The sequence below is a fragment of the Anolis carolinensis genome, chromosome 4, assembly GCF_035594765.1.
Source record: "Anolis carolinensis isolate JA03-04 chromosome 4, rAnoCar3.1.pri, whole genome shotgun sequence".
NCBI lineage: Eukaryota > Metazoa > Chordata > Lepidosauria > Squamata > Dactyloidae > Anolis > Anolis carolinensis.
This window is the reverse complement of record NC_085844.1, coordinates 207502949-207518794: the sequence shown is the minus strand read 5'-3', so window position 1 is coordinate 207518794 and position 15846 is coordinate 207502949. Positions and strand designations below refer to the sequence as shown.

The 15846-nt window shown below is 40.9% G+C and overlaps 1 protein-coding gene across 1 annotated transcript; it reads left to right on the top strand.

Moving 5' to 3' along the window:
* Window positions 1-4918: 4918 nt before the first annotated feature.
* On the top strand, window positions 4919-6029 carry LOC103278737 (uncharacterized protein PF3D7_1120000-like). The gene has a single exon (XM_008109847.3). The coding sequence runs from the start codon at window positions 4983-4985 to the stop codon at window positions 6027-6029; it is 1047 nt and encodes a 348-aa protein (XP_008108054.1). The 5' UTR covers window positions 4919-4982.
* The last annotated feature ends 9817 nt before the right edge of the window (window positions 6030-15846 follow it).

Here is a 15846-nt window from a genome sequence, read left to right as displayed (position 1 = left end):
TTTTGCATACATTTTCAAAACACATCACAAGATGCTGAAATGTATATGGGGGAATAAGGTTTAGGCCTCTCATGTACTCATTAGGCATGAGCGATCCATGAAAAAAATGGTTCAATATTTGCTTCCAAAGTAGGGGGCACTGGCACTTCATTTCTAAAGTCATTTCTGATTTCTGAACCAAAAATTTTGAAACTTTCCAAAAATTCAGAATATTCAGAATTACTTCGTTAATGGTGGATGTGCATGTGCAACTGCAAAAAAAACAGTGCTGGGGAACTTTACAGGACTCTCCCACACTCATTTTCGAGCTATCCTGATAACATTTGGAGCAGTGGTAGAACACATTTAACCCTGCTAGCTCACCAAATTGCAGAATGATTCCCTTATTCTCTGATTTTTGGTGAATTTTCATAGCTTATATAAAAAACATTTTTTAATAATTGCAGAAATCTGTTCCTGCTTTGAAAGTCTTATTTTCTGTTTTATTGGGTTGTCTTTACTTTGAAAGTCCTTGTTCTACTTGGGAAACTTTGTTTTTGTGGCCAAAACTCCGTGAAATTGGTGGACACTGGTGGACACAGTGCTGCCGCAATGCCCAATGTACTGCCACAGGCATCTGGGAAGGTGCCCATTCCATGGACACTGGAATGGGCAATGGAATTCCATGGACACATGTGAACCCCTGGGTGCAATGCTGACATGTTACTGGTAGCCAGGAGGGAATCTTCCCCAAGCAGAAGGATACTGCAGCTGCACCCAAACCAAACCATTACCAAACTAAACCAAACCACACCAGCAGCAGGAATGCCAAAGGAAGGACCAGCTCACTGAAGGCTGTGCTGATTCGTTGAAGGACCAGCTCACTGAAGGCTGCACTGCTGTCCAGACAGAGTGTCCGGCCTGTGGGGCAACAGCGACCTGTCACTGCCAGCCAAAAAGACATCCCACCGCACCCCAGGAGCTATCTGAAAACTGCACTAAAGGACCAGAAAACTGAAGCCAGCACTGAAGGATCAGCTGGCTGAAGGACCAGCATTCGGCCCACGGTGCAACTCCAACCTGTCACTGCCAACCAAAAAGGCATCCTGCCCACCCCCTACCGGTCACAGTTGGCCAGCCCCCAACCCCGGAAGACCTGGGCAAGCAAGCAGCCATTTAGAAGAACATCTGGCAAAGGTACCAGAAAGGAAGGATTTGGAGAAAAAATAGCTCACATTATGAAAATCATGAAAACCATTGAAATGAACACAAAATTTGTCTGTTCTGAACAGGGAAAATAAATCAGCTCTTCCTGTGTTATGCATCAGATGCTTAAAAATTGGAGAAAAGCATGCCAGTTTAGAAAACTGGACATGGAAACAAATCTAGCTGATGGAGAAGGACAGAGCACCAAAACGACTTTCAGCAGTCCCAAGCTGGGAATGAAAGGCCTGCAAGTGCATACATGACCCTAGAAAGTAACTGTGTGCTTTTGAAGCAAATAATGGTTTCCCAAAAAATCAAAAGAAAAAGAAGCTGTGAATATGTCATTTTTCAAATGGCAAAGGACAGAAGGAACAGAAAACTGAGGAATCTTCCCCAGGGTATAGCGGGGTCGGGGGTTCCCTTGGCTTGCCATCCTGCTGGAAGTTCTGGCTATAGGCCAGCACAGCAACTAACCACCATCAGCAGCAACCCTAGAGGAAGGATTAGTTGACTGAAGGCCACGCTGAAGGACCAGTGTCTGGCCCACGATGCAACTCTGACCTGTCACTGCCAGCCAAAAAGACATCCTGCCCCACCCCCCGCTGGCCACAGTTGGCCAGCCTACGCCCCTGGAAGACACCAAACACAACTTCTGCAATGGCGCTGGGGAAGACGACACAAACAAACAAACAAACACACAGTTCACACCAACTGGTAAGGACTGGAGCAAGGCACTTTGACTTTGAATTTGTCCCAGTGCTAAAGTTGTGCAGAATGCAGACTGCTGCAGACTGATAGTTTTCTTCAGTTAGTTAAGTTCTAATAATTATATTTATTTTAAATTTTTTAAAAGAAAATCCTTTTCCCCTTCCATGCAATGCCTTTTCAATGGCTTGGAATGGCTGTGGCTTCTGCAATGGCACTGGGTTGGAGAACACACAGCAAACAAACACACAGTCACCAACTGGTAAGGACTGGAGCAAGGCATTGGGACTTGGAATTTGTCCCAGCGCCAGAGTATGTGCAGAGTGCAGACTGCAGACTGCTAGTTTTCTTCAGTTAATTAAGTTCTAATAATTATATATTTTTTTAATTTTTTAAAAGAAAACCTCTTTCCCCTTCCATGCAATGCCTTTTCAATGGTTTGGAATGGCTGTGGCTTCTGCAATGGCGCTGGGTTGGAGAACACGCAGCAAACAAACACACAGTCACCAACTGGTAAGGACTGGAGCAAGGCATTGGGACTTGGAATTTGTCCCAGTGCCAGAGTATGTGCAGAGTGCAGACTGCTGCAGACTGCTAGTTTTCTTCAGTTAGTTAAGTTCTAATAATATATTTATTTTAAAATTTTTAAAAGAAAACTCCTTTCCTTTTCTATGCAATGCCTTTTCAATGGTTTGGAACGACTGTGGCTTCTGCAATGGCGCTGGGTTGGGGAACACACAGCAAACAAACTGTCAGGCTGCAGAGCACCAATAACCTTACACAGAGGCCAGAATCTATCTAATATCTTTATTAAAGAAATATATAAAGTCAATAAAAACAAGTGAAGAATATAGTTCAAAAGCAGACCTTTCAGATGAGGTAAATTATAGTCCATAAATGTATTGTCCAATATAAGATATTAGAGTTCAAAGTTTTAATCCACTTGACCGAAACACACACTTTCCCAAGCAATAGTGTGGGGAAATGACAGAGTCTTTAAAGTCCAATGTAGCTTGACAACAAGGCTGGAAAATAAACTTGATTCTTGGCTAGATCAAAGACTTGGAACGAGGCAAACATGAAGCATGAAGCATGAAGCAAGGTCCGTGGCAAAACGCGAAACAAGGCAGGCTTGGAACTTGATCCGGGAAGCAAGGAACTGGGGTTACGAAGTCCACACACGATCTCTCTCCTCAAGCTGATCAATTGACTCCGCAAGGTTCCCCTTGCGGCAAAACCCCTATATAGGGTCTCGTTTTCCCGCCAACAGAACACTTTCCCTAGAGAATGAGAAGCGAAACCCAACTCTGTCCAGATGCATGACTCCTTAGAATTTCCCAAGGGAAGCAGACCTAATCAGCTAGTTGTTTGGTAGCGATTCTCAGGCTCCGGCGATTAGCCTCCCTGACTCCTCTATCTCTATTAAAATTGTCCCTCCGGGGAAACGGGGGGGAGTTCTGCCCAAGGCCTGTTTGGCTGAATTCTTAAGGGCAAACATCCTCCAGGTGGAGAGGCTCCGACTCTGGCTGAACCGGCGGAAATCCCATGTTTTCCTCTTCATCTGCCACAATAGCACTAGGAACAGGACTACAAGGCCCATGAGTCATCACACAAACAAACACACAGTCACCAACTGGTAAGGACTGGAGCAAGACACTGGGACTTGGAATTTGTCCCAGCCCTTTCCCCTTCCATGCAATGCAATGCGAACTTCCATGCAATGCAATGCAAACTTCCGGTGTGTGCCTGATGGCGGTGAGTCGGATCTGCTGAAGCAGATCAGCCTGCTACACGACTGGGTAGAGCTGTAGCTCCCTCTCCTCCGTGGATCGAAGCGGGGAGACTGCGGAACCCAAGGCGCGGCCCGACGACCTATAGAGGGGTCCTCTCCTCAAGGGGGGATTCCTGGAAAGGTCCGGGACAAGCGCCACAGGGTATGGCGAGTCGTGATTAGGCGGAAGGGACGGGACCCATCCCGGATTCTTCACCGGCTGCACACATTTTAAAGTATACAAGAAGTTTTTACAAGTACAAGTCGACTCTCAAGAGAAGGCACTGCAAAGGCGGTAAGAATACTTCGCTGATTTATTTTCGTTCTAGTTCTAACTAATTAAGTTAGACAGACCTCCGATCCGGAAAGAAGTAACAACAGCATATTTATATATATATACATATTAAAAGTTATGCAATACATAACATTAAAAGGGAAAGGGAGAAGATCTCAGTCTTTCTCCCTTAGGCTTAAGATCTGATCCCCCCTTCCGAAAAAAGGGGGTAAAAGGAGAAAAGAAAACCTTCGTGGAGGAAAAGAAGGCAAAAAAATGGCGCCGTGAGAGACACAAAGAGCGACCTTGAAAACGATACCTGGCTGATAAGAAGATAGCCGCGAGCTGGATGTTATGTCCTGGAGAGACTGACAGTGAGGGAGGACACCCGAGCCAGCATTCACAGAGCGTGGGAGCTTTGGCTGATATCCAAGACAGAGACGAGAGGAGGAACGCCCGGACACGCGAGAAAGAGCAAGACCCACCACTCTTTGGGAGCTGAACAGGAAGTCTCGGAGGAGACTGCTGATATCGCGAGACCGCAAATAGTAGTGAGAAGCGGCTAATCGCTCCCAACACGAATTGAAGGTGGACGCGCAAGCGGGAACGCGGAGGCAATAACAGATTAGCCTGCTAGACGAAGGTAACAAACAACCACAGGAATTTTGGAATATCCAGCTGGGGGCAGCAAACCGGCAGTCTCTGTCTCTGTCTCTGTCTCTGTCTCAAAGAGTCAAAGAGCCAAAGAGACAATAAGTCGCTTTGCCAGAGGGAAAGAGAATTAATTGGGGACCTTTTTTGTAAGATCCGGTGAGTAAAGATTCCTCCCCCCTATGTTTCCTTCCCCTTTCCTTTTTCCCTAGAGAACTATTAGCTAAAAAGGAAAATAATACTAACAACACCAAAAATTAATAATAAAGAATATAATAAATAATAATAAAGAATATAATAAAGAATACAATTTCAAGAAGAACTTCTCAAAACTTAAGATAAGTGGAAATAAGGAGGGAGAGAGAGAGGGTAGAAGAGGGAGGGTAGAGGAGGAAGATGGCATACAAGCTAAGAGACAGAGATCTGAAGGACAACAGAGGCTTTCAGAAGAGAGCATCAATTTCTGAAGATATTCAAAATAGAGAAATGATGGAAACCATATTAAAAGAGTTGCAGCAAATGCAAGAAAAACAGGATGCGTACCAAAAATTGGCGCAAGAACAAATGCTGGATTTTAAGAGGGAGATAAAAGAAGAGTTAAAAGAAGTGAAGCAAGACATAAGTGCATTGAATCAGGAACTGAGAAATTTGGAAAGGGATAAAAAAGAGCTTAAGAGAGCGCACGAGAAGCTCCAAGAAGAGGTTAAAGCCGTAGAACTCAAAAGCAACAAAATGGAAGAAAGGCAAGAAAGGATGGAAGCCAAAGAATTAGAGTTCCAATTAAGATTTAGAAACGTATGGGAAGAACCAAAAGAGAATATAAGGAAAAAAATGACTGAAATAATATCTAAACTGCTTCAGTGTTCGGAAGAAGAAATGGAAGATAAGATGGATAGAGTATATAGAATAAACACCAATTTTGCAAGAAGGAATAAAACGGCTCGCGACACAATTGTGAACTTCACAAAGAAGATATTTAGGGACGAAATCCTCAGAATGAACAATGGCCAACCAATAATTTATAAAGGGAAGAAGATCGCCGTACTGAAAGAATTTCCGAGTGAAGTGATAAACAGAAGAAGAAAGTATACATTTCTAGTAGAGGAACTAAAAAGATATAATGTCAGGTTCCGATGGGAAAGACCAGAAGGATTAATGGCGACCTATCAAGAGCAAAAATTTTGGATCACGTCTGAAGAAAAGGCCAAAGCCTTTCTTAAAAGATTAAAGGGGGATATGGAGAAACAGGATATTGGAGAAAACGAAGATTCAAGGAAAATGAGGGAAAGAGAAAGGAGACTGAGAGCAGAATCACAAAGTAGGAAAGACATAACCCTAGACCTCCCAGGCATAAGTTCTGGGGAGAGAGAGGACTTATTAGCGGCGGGGAAAATAGATGACGAAGCGGCCACAGAAGAGGAAGAAGAGGAAATAGATGAGTAAGAGGAACAAAGGGAGAGCGAGAACGAAGGATGAAAGATATGAAGAGACAATTGAAATTCTACAGTAACAATGTTAACGGTTTAAACTCAACTTGTAAACGTAATAAAATATTCAATAGAATTAAGAAAAATGCCTATGATGTAATTACACTACAGGAAACGCACATCACACAACCTCAAGCAAAATACCTGGAGCAAAAAAGTTTGGGACAAGAATTCTATTCCCTAGACAAAAAAAAAAAGAGGGGGGTAGTTACATACATAAACGGCAAATACCCGGCTAAACTAACCTTCAGAGACACAGAAGGGAGGATGGTTGGGGTAACAATTACGATAGAGAACGCAAAAATCCTAATTTGCAATATCTATGCGCCAAACGACACAAAGTCATCGTTTGTAAAAATATTGAAAGAATCAATTATGGATAAGGAATTCGATAGTTTAGTAATAATGGGAGATTTTAATGGAATATTAAATAGCTCAAAGGATAAAAGTGAAGATGAAAGAAAGAGGAAAGGGAAAAGGAAATATAACGGAACTCTACCGAAGGCCTTTAAAGACCTAAAAGAAGAATTCAATCTACAAGATGCATGGCGTCTTTTACATGAGGATGAAAGAGACTTCACGTTCTACTCGGCCAGGCATAAGTCCTGGTCGAGAATAGACATGATTTGGACATCAAATTCACTAACCACTAAAATCAAAAGAGTTGAAATATTACCAAGATTGGATTCGGACCACTGTCCCCTAGAATTAGTGATAAACCAAACCAAAAAATGTTGGAAATGGAGGCTAGAAGGGAACTTACTCAAAAACAAAGAAGATATTGAAAGAAATAAAAAACTATTAAAAGAATTTTTTGAACTAAACAATAACCAAGAAACACCAGATCATGTAATATGGGAGGCAAGTAAAGCAACTATAAGAGGCTACTTCATCCAACAGGGATCGAGAAGGAAAAGGAGGGAACAAGAACAAATAAGGGAAGTGATGACACAAATTGAAGAAACAGAAAAGAGACTTAAAGCTAACCCAAAGGACCAAAAATTGCTCAACGAGTTAATTCTGAATCAGAAGAGGAGAGAAAATCTGGAATTAGGAAAGACAGCAAATCAACTAAAATATATTAAACAATCACATTTCGAGAATGCCAATAAACCAGGGAGATGGTTATCCAGAAGACTAAGAAAGAAAAAAGAAGCAACATATATAAACAGAATCAAGGTAGGGGCTGAATACTTCACATCGGAAGAAGATATTAAGAAGCAATTTAAAGAATTCTACAGTCAGCTATATGAGAACGACCAAATTAAGAAGGATAAAATTAACATATACTTAGGGAAATCCAAGTTACAAAAAATCTCTGAAGAAGATAGGGAAGCGCTCAACAAGGAGATCTCAGAAAAAGAAATCCAGAAGGCCATCAGGAAACTAGATGCAAATAAGGCCCCAGGCCCTGATGGCTTCTCTGCGATATACTACAAGACTTTTGAAAAAGAACTAACTCCCCACCTACAGAAAATAATGAATAATATAAGGGAACAACAACAAATGCCTGAATCCTGGAAGGAAGCCCAAATTTCAGTAATTCACAAAGACGGAACAGATTCAGAAGACATAAGGAACTACAGGCCAATTTCATTACTCAACGTCGATTATAAAATCTTTACAAGTATCCTAGCCGAGAGATTGAAAAACTTCTTAAAGAATTGGATAAAAGATGATCAAGTGGGCTTCCTCCCAAACAGGCACCTTAAAGATAATGTACGAATCATTTTGGACCTAATAGAATATTACGACATAAATGTAGGGAAAGAAGTATTATTTTTAACCATAGACGCAGAAAAAGCCTTTGACAGGGTCAACTGGGACTTCTTCAAATTATTAATAAAAGAATTGGACATAGGGTACTATTTTCAAAATGCTATAGAGGCAATCTACCAAGATCAAACTGCAAAAATCTCAATCAACCAGCAAGATACTGAAAAAATAATTAGAAAGGGCACGAGACAAGGTTGCCCTCTGTCACCCCTCATCTTTATAATGTCATTAGAAATATTATTAAATAATATAAGAGAAAACAAGGACCTCAAAGGAACAAAAATACAAGGAACAAGCTATAAGGTGAGAGCTTATGCAGACGATATTGTCTGTATTATTGAAGACCCCGAAAAAAATAGCAAAAAATGGTTTGAAGTAATTACGGAATACGGAGACGTAGCAGGTCTAAGAATCAATACGACCAAAACTAAAGCCCTCCCAAAAAATATAGTAAAGGAAAAACAAGACCAAATAGCAAATCAATTAGGTATCCAAATTACCTCAAAAATTAAGTATCTGGGAATCAATATCACCGCAAAAAATTCACAATTATTAAAGAACAATTATGAAACTAATTGGAAAAAAATAAAAAAGGACCTAGAGAATTGGAAAACTCAGAAATTATCATTATTAGGCCGAATAGCAGCGGTGAAGATGAATATTCTTCCAAGAATGCTATTCTTATTTCAATGCCTCCCCATACTGAGATCTAATAAAAGTTTTATACACTGGAAAAGAGATCTAAGCAGATTTATCTGGCAGGGAAAGAAACCCCGAATAAAAATGAAGAGTCTAACAGACGATAAGAGAAGAGGAGGCCTCGCGATGCCAGATTTAAAAATGTATTACGAAGCCAACAATTTAATTTGGATAAAAGATTGGATACTCTTAAAAAATAGGAAGTTACTAAATTTAGAGGGATGGGACCTTAGTTCCGGATGGCACTCATACTTATGGTATGAGAAAACTAAAAAAGAGAAGAGCTTTAACAATCATTTTCTCAGATCATCGCTAATCAAAACATGGAGTAAATACAAGTTGAGAATGTACAACAGAACACCCAGATGGCTTTCCCCCCTAGAAGCATCCCAGAGAAGACTTCTCGGGTGGACAGACTGGCCTAGATATGGAGAAATAATAAAGAAAGAGAGACAAGAACATGAGCTATTATCACAACAAGAAATAAAAGATAAGTACAGTAATATTACGTGGTTGCAATATTGGCAATTAAAAGAATTCTTTAATAAGGATAAAAGTCACGGCTTCATGGACAAGGAGAATAAGTGGGACAAAGTATGGATCTCAGACAATAGAACTCTCTCAAAAATTTATAAATATCTAAACGGGTGGAATACTGAAACTGAAATAGTGAAAAACTGTATGACTAAGTGGGCTAAAAATATTGGAAGGAGCATTTTAATGGCAGAATGGGAAGACTGTTGGAATAGGAAGATCAAATTCACGTACGCTTATAGTATGAAGGAAAACTGGTGGAAGATGTTTTATAGGTGGCACTTTACCCCTAATAAATTAGGCTCAATAAATAAAAACAATAGTACAAAATGCTGGAAATGTGGAGAGACAGAAGGAACATACCATCATATGTGGTGGACTTGCAGAATTGCAAAGGAATTCTGGATAAAGATTCACGAATACACTCAAAAAATATTAGGCAAGAAGCTACCCAAACTGCCAGAAATATTCTTATTAAATATATCAAGAATCCAAGCAGGTTCGAATGATGAAAAGATCTTAACATTCCTTTCGACTGCAGCCAGAATAGTGTATGCTAGATATTGGAGACAGAGCAAAGGTCCTACAATAGAAGAATGGCTAATAAAGGTAGCGGAAATCAAGAATATGGACAGATTGACCTATTTATTGGCCAAACAACAAGGAAGACCAAGAAAGGAAATGGATTGGAATAAAGTAGAAAGTTTTTTAAATAGAAAGAAAATCTTATAATGCATGAGGAAGAATTAACCTTAGGAAGAAGTACCGGACCGGAACCAGAGAAGAGACAATTGAAGACAGCGGATAAGAAGAAGAAAAGAAAGGTAGAATGCAAAATGACCCCGGAGCAGTCCTGGAAGTACACATCATCAAATGCCTCCCCCCGCACACTGACCTCATCCATACCCGCACCCTCTCCCCCCCCCCCCAGTATACCTATCCTACCCACACCTACCCCTTCCATGCACAACCCCCATGGACAATTCTTTTTTGCTTCTTTTCTTTTAACATCTGTTAATAACTAAAAGTTAATAAAGATTATTTTAAACAACATGCAATGCAATGCCTTTTCAGTTGACTGCAATTGATGGTGCAGTTCTGCAAAAGCCAGCCACAGCTAGCTGGAGCCCGAAGCCCAACCACCCACTATGCGCATGCCACTTGGGCACTTTTCAAGGAGACCCGTACGGAGGCACGCGAAGGATGTACAACCTCCCCCCCCCCTTACATTAACTTGCACTGGTCAGGGAGGCAAGGCCATGCTAAGCTGCGCTCTGCTCCCAAACAAGTTTGGTTGCATTAAAAATAATTTTAAAAAATATTTTTAAATTTTTAAAAAACATTTTTTAAAATTAAAAAAAACATTTCCAATCAAATTTCAAAGCCACTTAAAACATTTGGCTAGAACACTTCGAAATCGATTTTAATCCGAATTATGAGGGATCCGATGATTTCGCTCATGCCTAGCACTCATTAGTTGTTTTTTATATACCACTACACCCTATGCTCCCATGTTTTGTTAACCAGTTGATTTCAACCATCAGCTTTTCATAGTTGAAAACAGGGATATGCTTGCTAAAGATCCCTACACAAGGACTATTGTTGTATTCTAGATTTATTTAATCTGCGAGACCTTACTCTTCAATGCAGTGTTTATTCTTTGATTTAAGGGTATAAGAAAATATTCTATTTTTAAAGAAATTGTTAAGAAAAGAGTTAACTGAAACATGTGGTGCTCTCCCATTCCATCTCTTTGTTGGAGGGTCTAAAAGTTCTTTTCCTTAGGCATGTGTGTGTATAGGCCTGCAAGTCACCTGTTGATTTATGGCAATACTATGACTTTCACGGGGTTTCATTAGGCTAAGAATACTCAGGTGTCATTTGCCAATTTCTTGGACTTACTCCTTTGGTTATCTACCATTGCTTGGTTATGGGAGACTTCAACAAACCATTCAAATACTACCATATCATGATGAATGCACTTGATCTCATCTGATTTTGGGTGCTAAAAAGACCAGACCCAGTTAATAATTGACTGATAGACCACTATGGCTTACCAATTAACTCCAAGTAGGCTAGGAAAGAATCCTGTCTGAAATACTGAATAGTTGCTGCTAGATTCAATTAATGATCCTAGTGTGACTGAACCTACAGTCTGAGTCATTATTATGCAGAGTCCTGTACACATATGTTTGTATATTTATTTCTGTATTTAAAATATCCTGACCTACATCTGTAAAATGTTAAATGGTTTAGGTGTAGACCAGGAGAGAATAATAGTACAAGGCTTGACATTTATGTGGTGATCAGCTTCTTATCTTCTTCAACCATAAACAGGCTAGAAGGGCTGCTTTTAAACTCCAGATAGTGGATTTCTGGAAGAGGGAGAAAGGGAAATTTAATTCATTATTTCTTGAGAAGAGATCGTAGCTAAGTAATAGAACAGATTCCCTTCATACACAAAATATCAGTCCAATATCTGGAATGTCCTATTTAAAAGATTAAGTAGCAGATAAGTCTAAAGTTACAGTTCTAGGATAGATGAATTAAAGATCACATACTCATACATACTTTCTTTCTTTTTGGAAAGAAATATTATACATTTTTGAATTGAAGGATGAAGAATGTTTGGCATACATGTATAGCTAGAAACTCAAATACCATACTGTTGGTGCTGGGAATTTGTCCCTCCTTTATATAACCTTTTTCCATGTGTTTACCCCATCTGTGGTCCAATGTCAAGTACTGCCACTCGTTCCTCATTTGACATAAGGCCTTGATTTTAGGGTTGTTTCATTAATGCTGAATTTATTCCACCGAGTGTTTAAAATATTCATTACTAGTCTTGTCACCTTTAAAATTTTGCTCTCCCAGTGTACTGTCAATAATTGTTCACTGCAGGGAGAGAACTTTAGAATGTCAATACCATAGGAAAAAAAGTCTCAAATGAAAAAGGTGCTAAGAAAAAAAAAGTCAATCAAAAGTTGCCAAAATAGCTCATGTTGGAATGAATTTCTACTTGGGTGCATTCTGAGCAGAGAAATTATTAGCACATGCATCTGGAGCAACTATATTATGAAGCAGTCTGTAGAAAGACAAAATTAATATATATGTATATTACTAAACATATGAAATTGTAAATAAAAACACTGAGCAACAGGGCAGAAATAATTCCAAATGGATTCTTTGAAAAAGAAATAAAAGCCTCCTAGCTGCCGTCATGAATACCAGCCAAAAATGGCATATATGCCTATTACAACTATTATCCATGGTGAGAATGCTACCACGCTTTTAAAAAATTATTTCATGCCATTTTATTTTACTTAGCAGATTTGGGTTCTGCCCTTTTCCCAAAGAATTCCTGGGCTGGTTTGCAATAAATTAAAACAATCAAAACAAATGAAAGACAAATGGTATAATCAATGTTATACTTAAATAACACTCAGGTGTTATTTGACAATAAAAAAGCATAAGATCTGTGTAGATTAAGCAATTACCAAAAAAAATGGTTTTATAATAAACATGGTATTGTTCAAATAGGGTGGTGAACAGGAGGCTTCCATTTTGCTTCCAAACTAATGCAGCAATAACATGTAGTTAAAAACGCAAGACATAACTAAACAATTGAAGGTTCTGCTGCTAAATGCTAGGTCTATGAATGGTAAAACAGCTGCCATTCAAGATTTAATCCTGGATGAAGTAGCAGACCTAGTATGCATCACTGAGACCTGGTTGGATGAGCTGGGGGGGGGGGACCTCATCCAGCTCTGTCCTCCAGGTTTTGGGGTGCATCAGTAGGCCAGACCTGGGGGGCAGAGAGGCAAATTTGCAGTGGTCTATCATGATTCCATCGCCCTAACCAGGTGCCCTGTTCCTCAATTTTCTGGGTTCGAATGTGTCCATCTGAAAGTGGGTAAGCGGGACAGTTTGGGGCTTCTGCTTGTGTGCCGGCCACCCCACGACACAGCAGTCTCCCTGCCAGAGCTTGCAAGGGTGATCTCCTACCTGGTGTTGGAGTCTTGATGGCTAATCATGCTGGGAGATTTCAACGTCCATGTAGTTGGCCACACTTTGGACCTAGTTTTCATTGCAGATGGGGGAAATGTCAGTGTGGAAGAGAAAAAATTCTTCCATTGTCATGGACCGATCATCACCTGTTCAGCTTTAGACTCACCGTAGCCTCTAATCTCTACAGGGGTGGAGGACCCATTAAGTTGGTCTGCCCCAGGAAACAATTGATCCAGATGGATCCCTGGGGATTTTCCTGCCATGCTGGCTGACGATCCTGTCAATGCCCTGGTAGACCTCAATAACTTGGAGGTCTCTAGGGCAGTAGACACGATTGCCCCTGAGTGTCCCCTCTTGTCACAATGGTCCAAACCAGCCCCCTGGTTTACCAGGGAGCTGGTGGTGATGAAGCGTATGAGGTGGGGGCTAGAGAGCTGCTGGCAGAGGACTCAGAGAGCATCCAACCGAACACGGGCTAGAGCCTCTCTTAAAACCTGCTCCATGGCAATGCGCACAGCCAGAAAGACTTTCTCGACTGCCCGCATCGCGTCTGCAACCAATAGACCGAGAGAGTTGTTTCAGGGAACTCCTCCATCCCCTTGAGTGGGAGGGGCTCCCTGATCACCTGACAACTCAATGTGGCGACTTCACACATCATTTTGCAGACAAAGTCACTCGAATACGCTCCAACTTAGACACCTGTGTTAGTGCAGAACCAAGTGATGTAACTGAGGCAACTGTCTGTCAGGTTTTGTTGGATTCATTTTGACTTGTTCAACCTGATGACGTTGACAAGTTTCTTGGAGCGGTGAGGGCAACCACTTGTGCTTTAGACCCTTGCCCAGACTGGATTACTGCAATGCTCTCTACATGGGGCTGCCCACGAAGACGGTCCAGAAATTCCACTCTACTGTATATTTCTAATCTTATATTATCTGCTCAGAACTGGATTATATGAGGCTCCTTCTTCACAGCTGTATAAAATGCACACTGAAGTGGATTATATGGAAGTGTGGAGTCAAGATAATCCAGTTAAAGCAGATAATATAAGATTATAAATGGGTTATATAGCTGTGTGGAAGGGCCTTGAGTCTACACTGCCATATAATCCAGTGCAAATTAGATAATCTGTGGAAGAAGTCTAAGTGAGGCCTAAATTGGCCTGTCCCCTAACTGAAACCTGGCTGTCCCTTGGTTGCTAGGCAACCAAGTGGGCAGAGATTAGCCCTCTAAACTGGCAGCAATTGGATAAAAAAAATTATTGCTCTCCCTCTAATTAGGACTTTATTTTTCTTTTCTTTTTGTTGTATCAACCTTGAGGCGTGGATGATGGGTTGTGTTGTCAAATTTTGAGGTTGGGGGGCCTGTAGTTTTGTTGTTTTGTGAATTGCCGTGATGCCATCACTCTTTTATTTATATATATATATATACACACACACACACACACACACACACACACAAGATCAGGATACGTGGATCCACTTTTCTTGTACTTGCAAACAATCACAGTAATCAAATAATCACATACAGAACATAGGCAGATACTCACACTGAGCCACACAGGAGATAGAAAGATGGATTCTTCTGCTGATAGGTCATCAGTAAGGGACACTGGCTGATGCAACCTTTTTGCATTAACCCTCACAAGGTTATAACTGAGTCTCTTCGGGTGAGAAGGGCGGGATACAAATATTGGAAATAAAATAAATAACTCAGCCATGACCACATTCCTTTAGGTCAGCATTTCTCAACCTGGGGGTCAGGACCCCTGGGGGGGTCACAAGGGAGGTATCAGAGAGGTAGCCAAAGACCATCAGAAAACATATTTCTGATGGTCTTAGGAATCCCTTTGGCAGAGAAGGTTGACGGGTGCAGAGCCATTTGGGCTGGGTTCAGAGTGCGCTTTGATTTTAGGTTAACAATCCCAGCAACTCCAAAATGTCAAAATCAATCCCTGCCAACCCCACCAGTATTCAAATTTCGGCGTATCAGGTATTTGTGTCAAATTTGATCTAGATCCATTGTTTTGGGGGGTTCACAGTGCTCTCCGGATGTAATAATAATAATAACAACAACAACAACAACAACAACAACAACTTTATTTTTATACCCTGCCTCTATCTCCCCAAAGGGAACTCAGGGTGGCTTACATGGGGCCAAGCCTGAATAAAAACAATAGCAATATAAAACACAACAATAGACAAGAGACATGCACAATTATAAAAATTTAAACATTAGCCAATAAAAACAAATGCCAAGAACTAATAAAAACATGGATTAAAATGGAGAGGTTGTAAAAGTAGACTGGGTAAGGTGCACCATATAAATATTGTAAACACGAGGTGACTGATAAAGTGCTGCAAATTCTTGGAAGTGCAAATTGGGATGGGAATAGACCCTATGTCTATATCAAGTTGACAAAGGTAAAAAGTGCAAACCGGTACAAGAATGGTCACAGATACAGATTGTTGTGGGGATGAGCAATAATTATCTAAAGGTCTGAGTAAAGAGCCAGGTTTTCAAGCTCTTTCTGAATACTACCAGGGTGGGGTCTTGCCTGATTTCCCTGGGGAGCGAGTTCCAGAGCCGGGGGGCCACCACGGAGAAGGCCCTCTCTCTCGTCCCCACCAACCGTGCTTGTGACGGAGGTGGGAGCGCGAGGAGGGCCTCCCCCAACGAACGAAGAGATCATGCAGGTTCGTAGAGGGAAATGCGATCACTAAGGTAGGAGGGTCCCAAACCGTTCAGGGCTTTGT

What these genes read in the sequence shown, in the direction of transcription:
- LOC103278737 (XM_008109847.3), top strand. Translation starts at nt 4,983, where the DNA reads ATGGCATACAAGCTAAGAGACAGAGATCTGAAGGACAACAGAGGCTTT.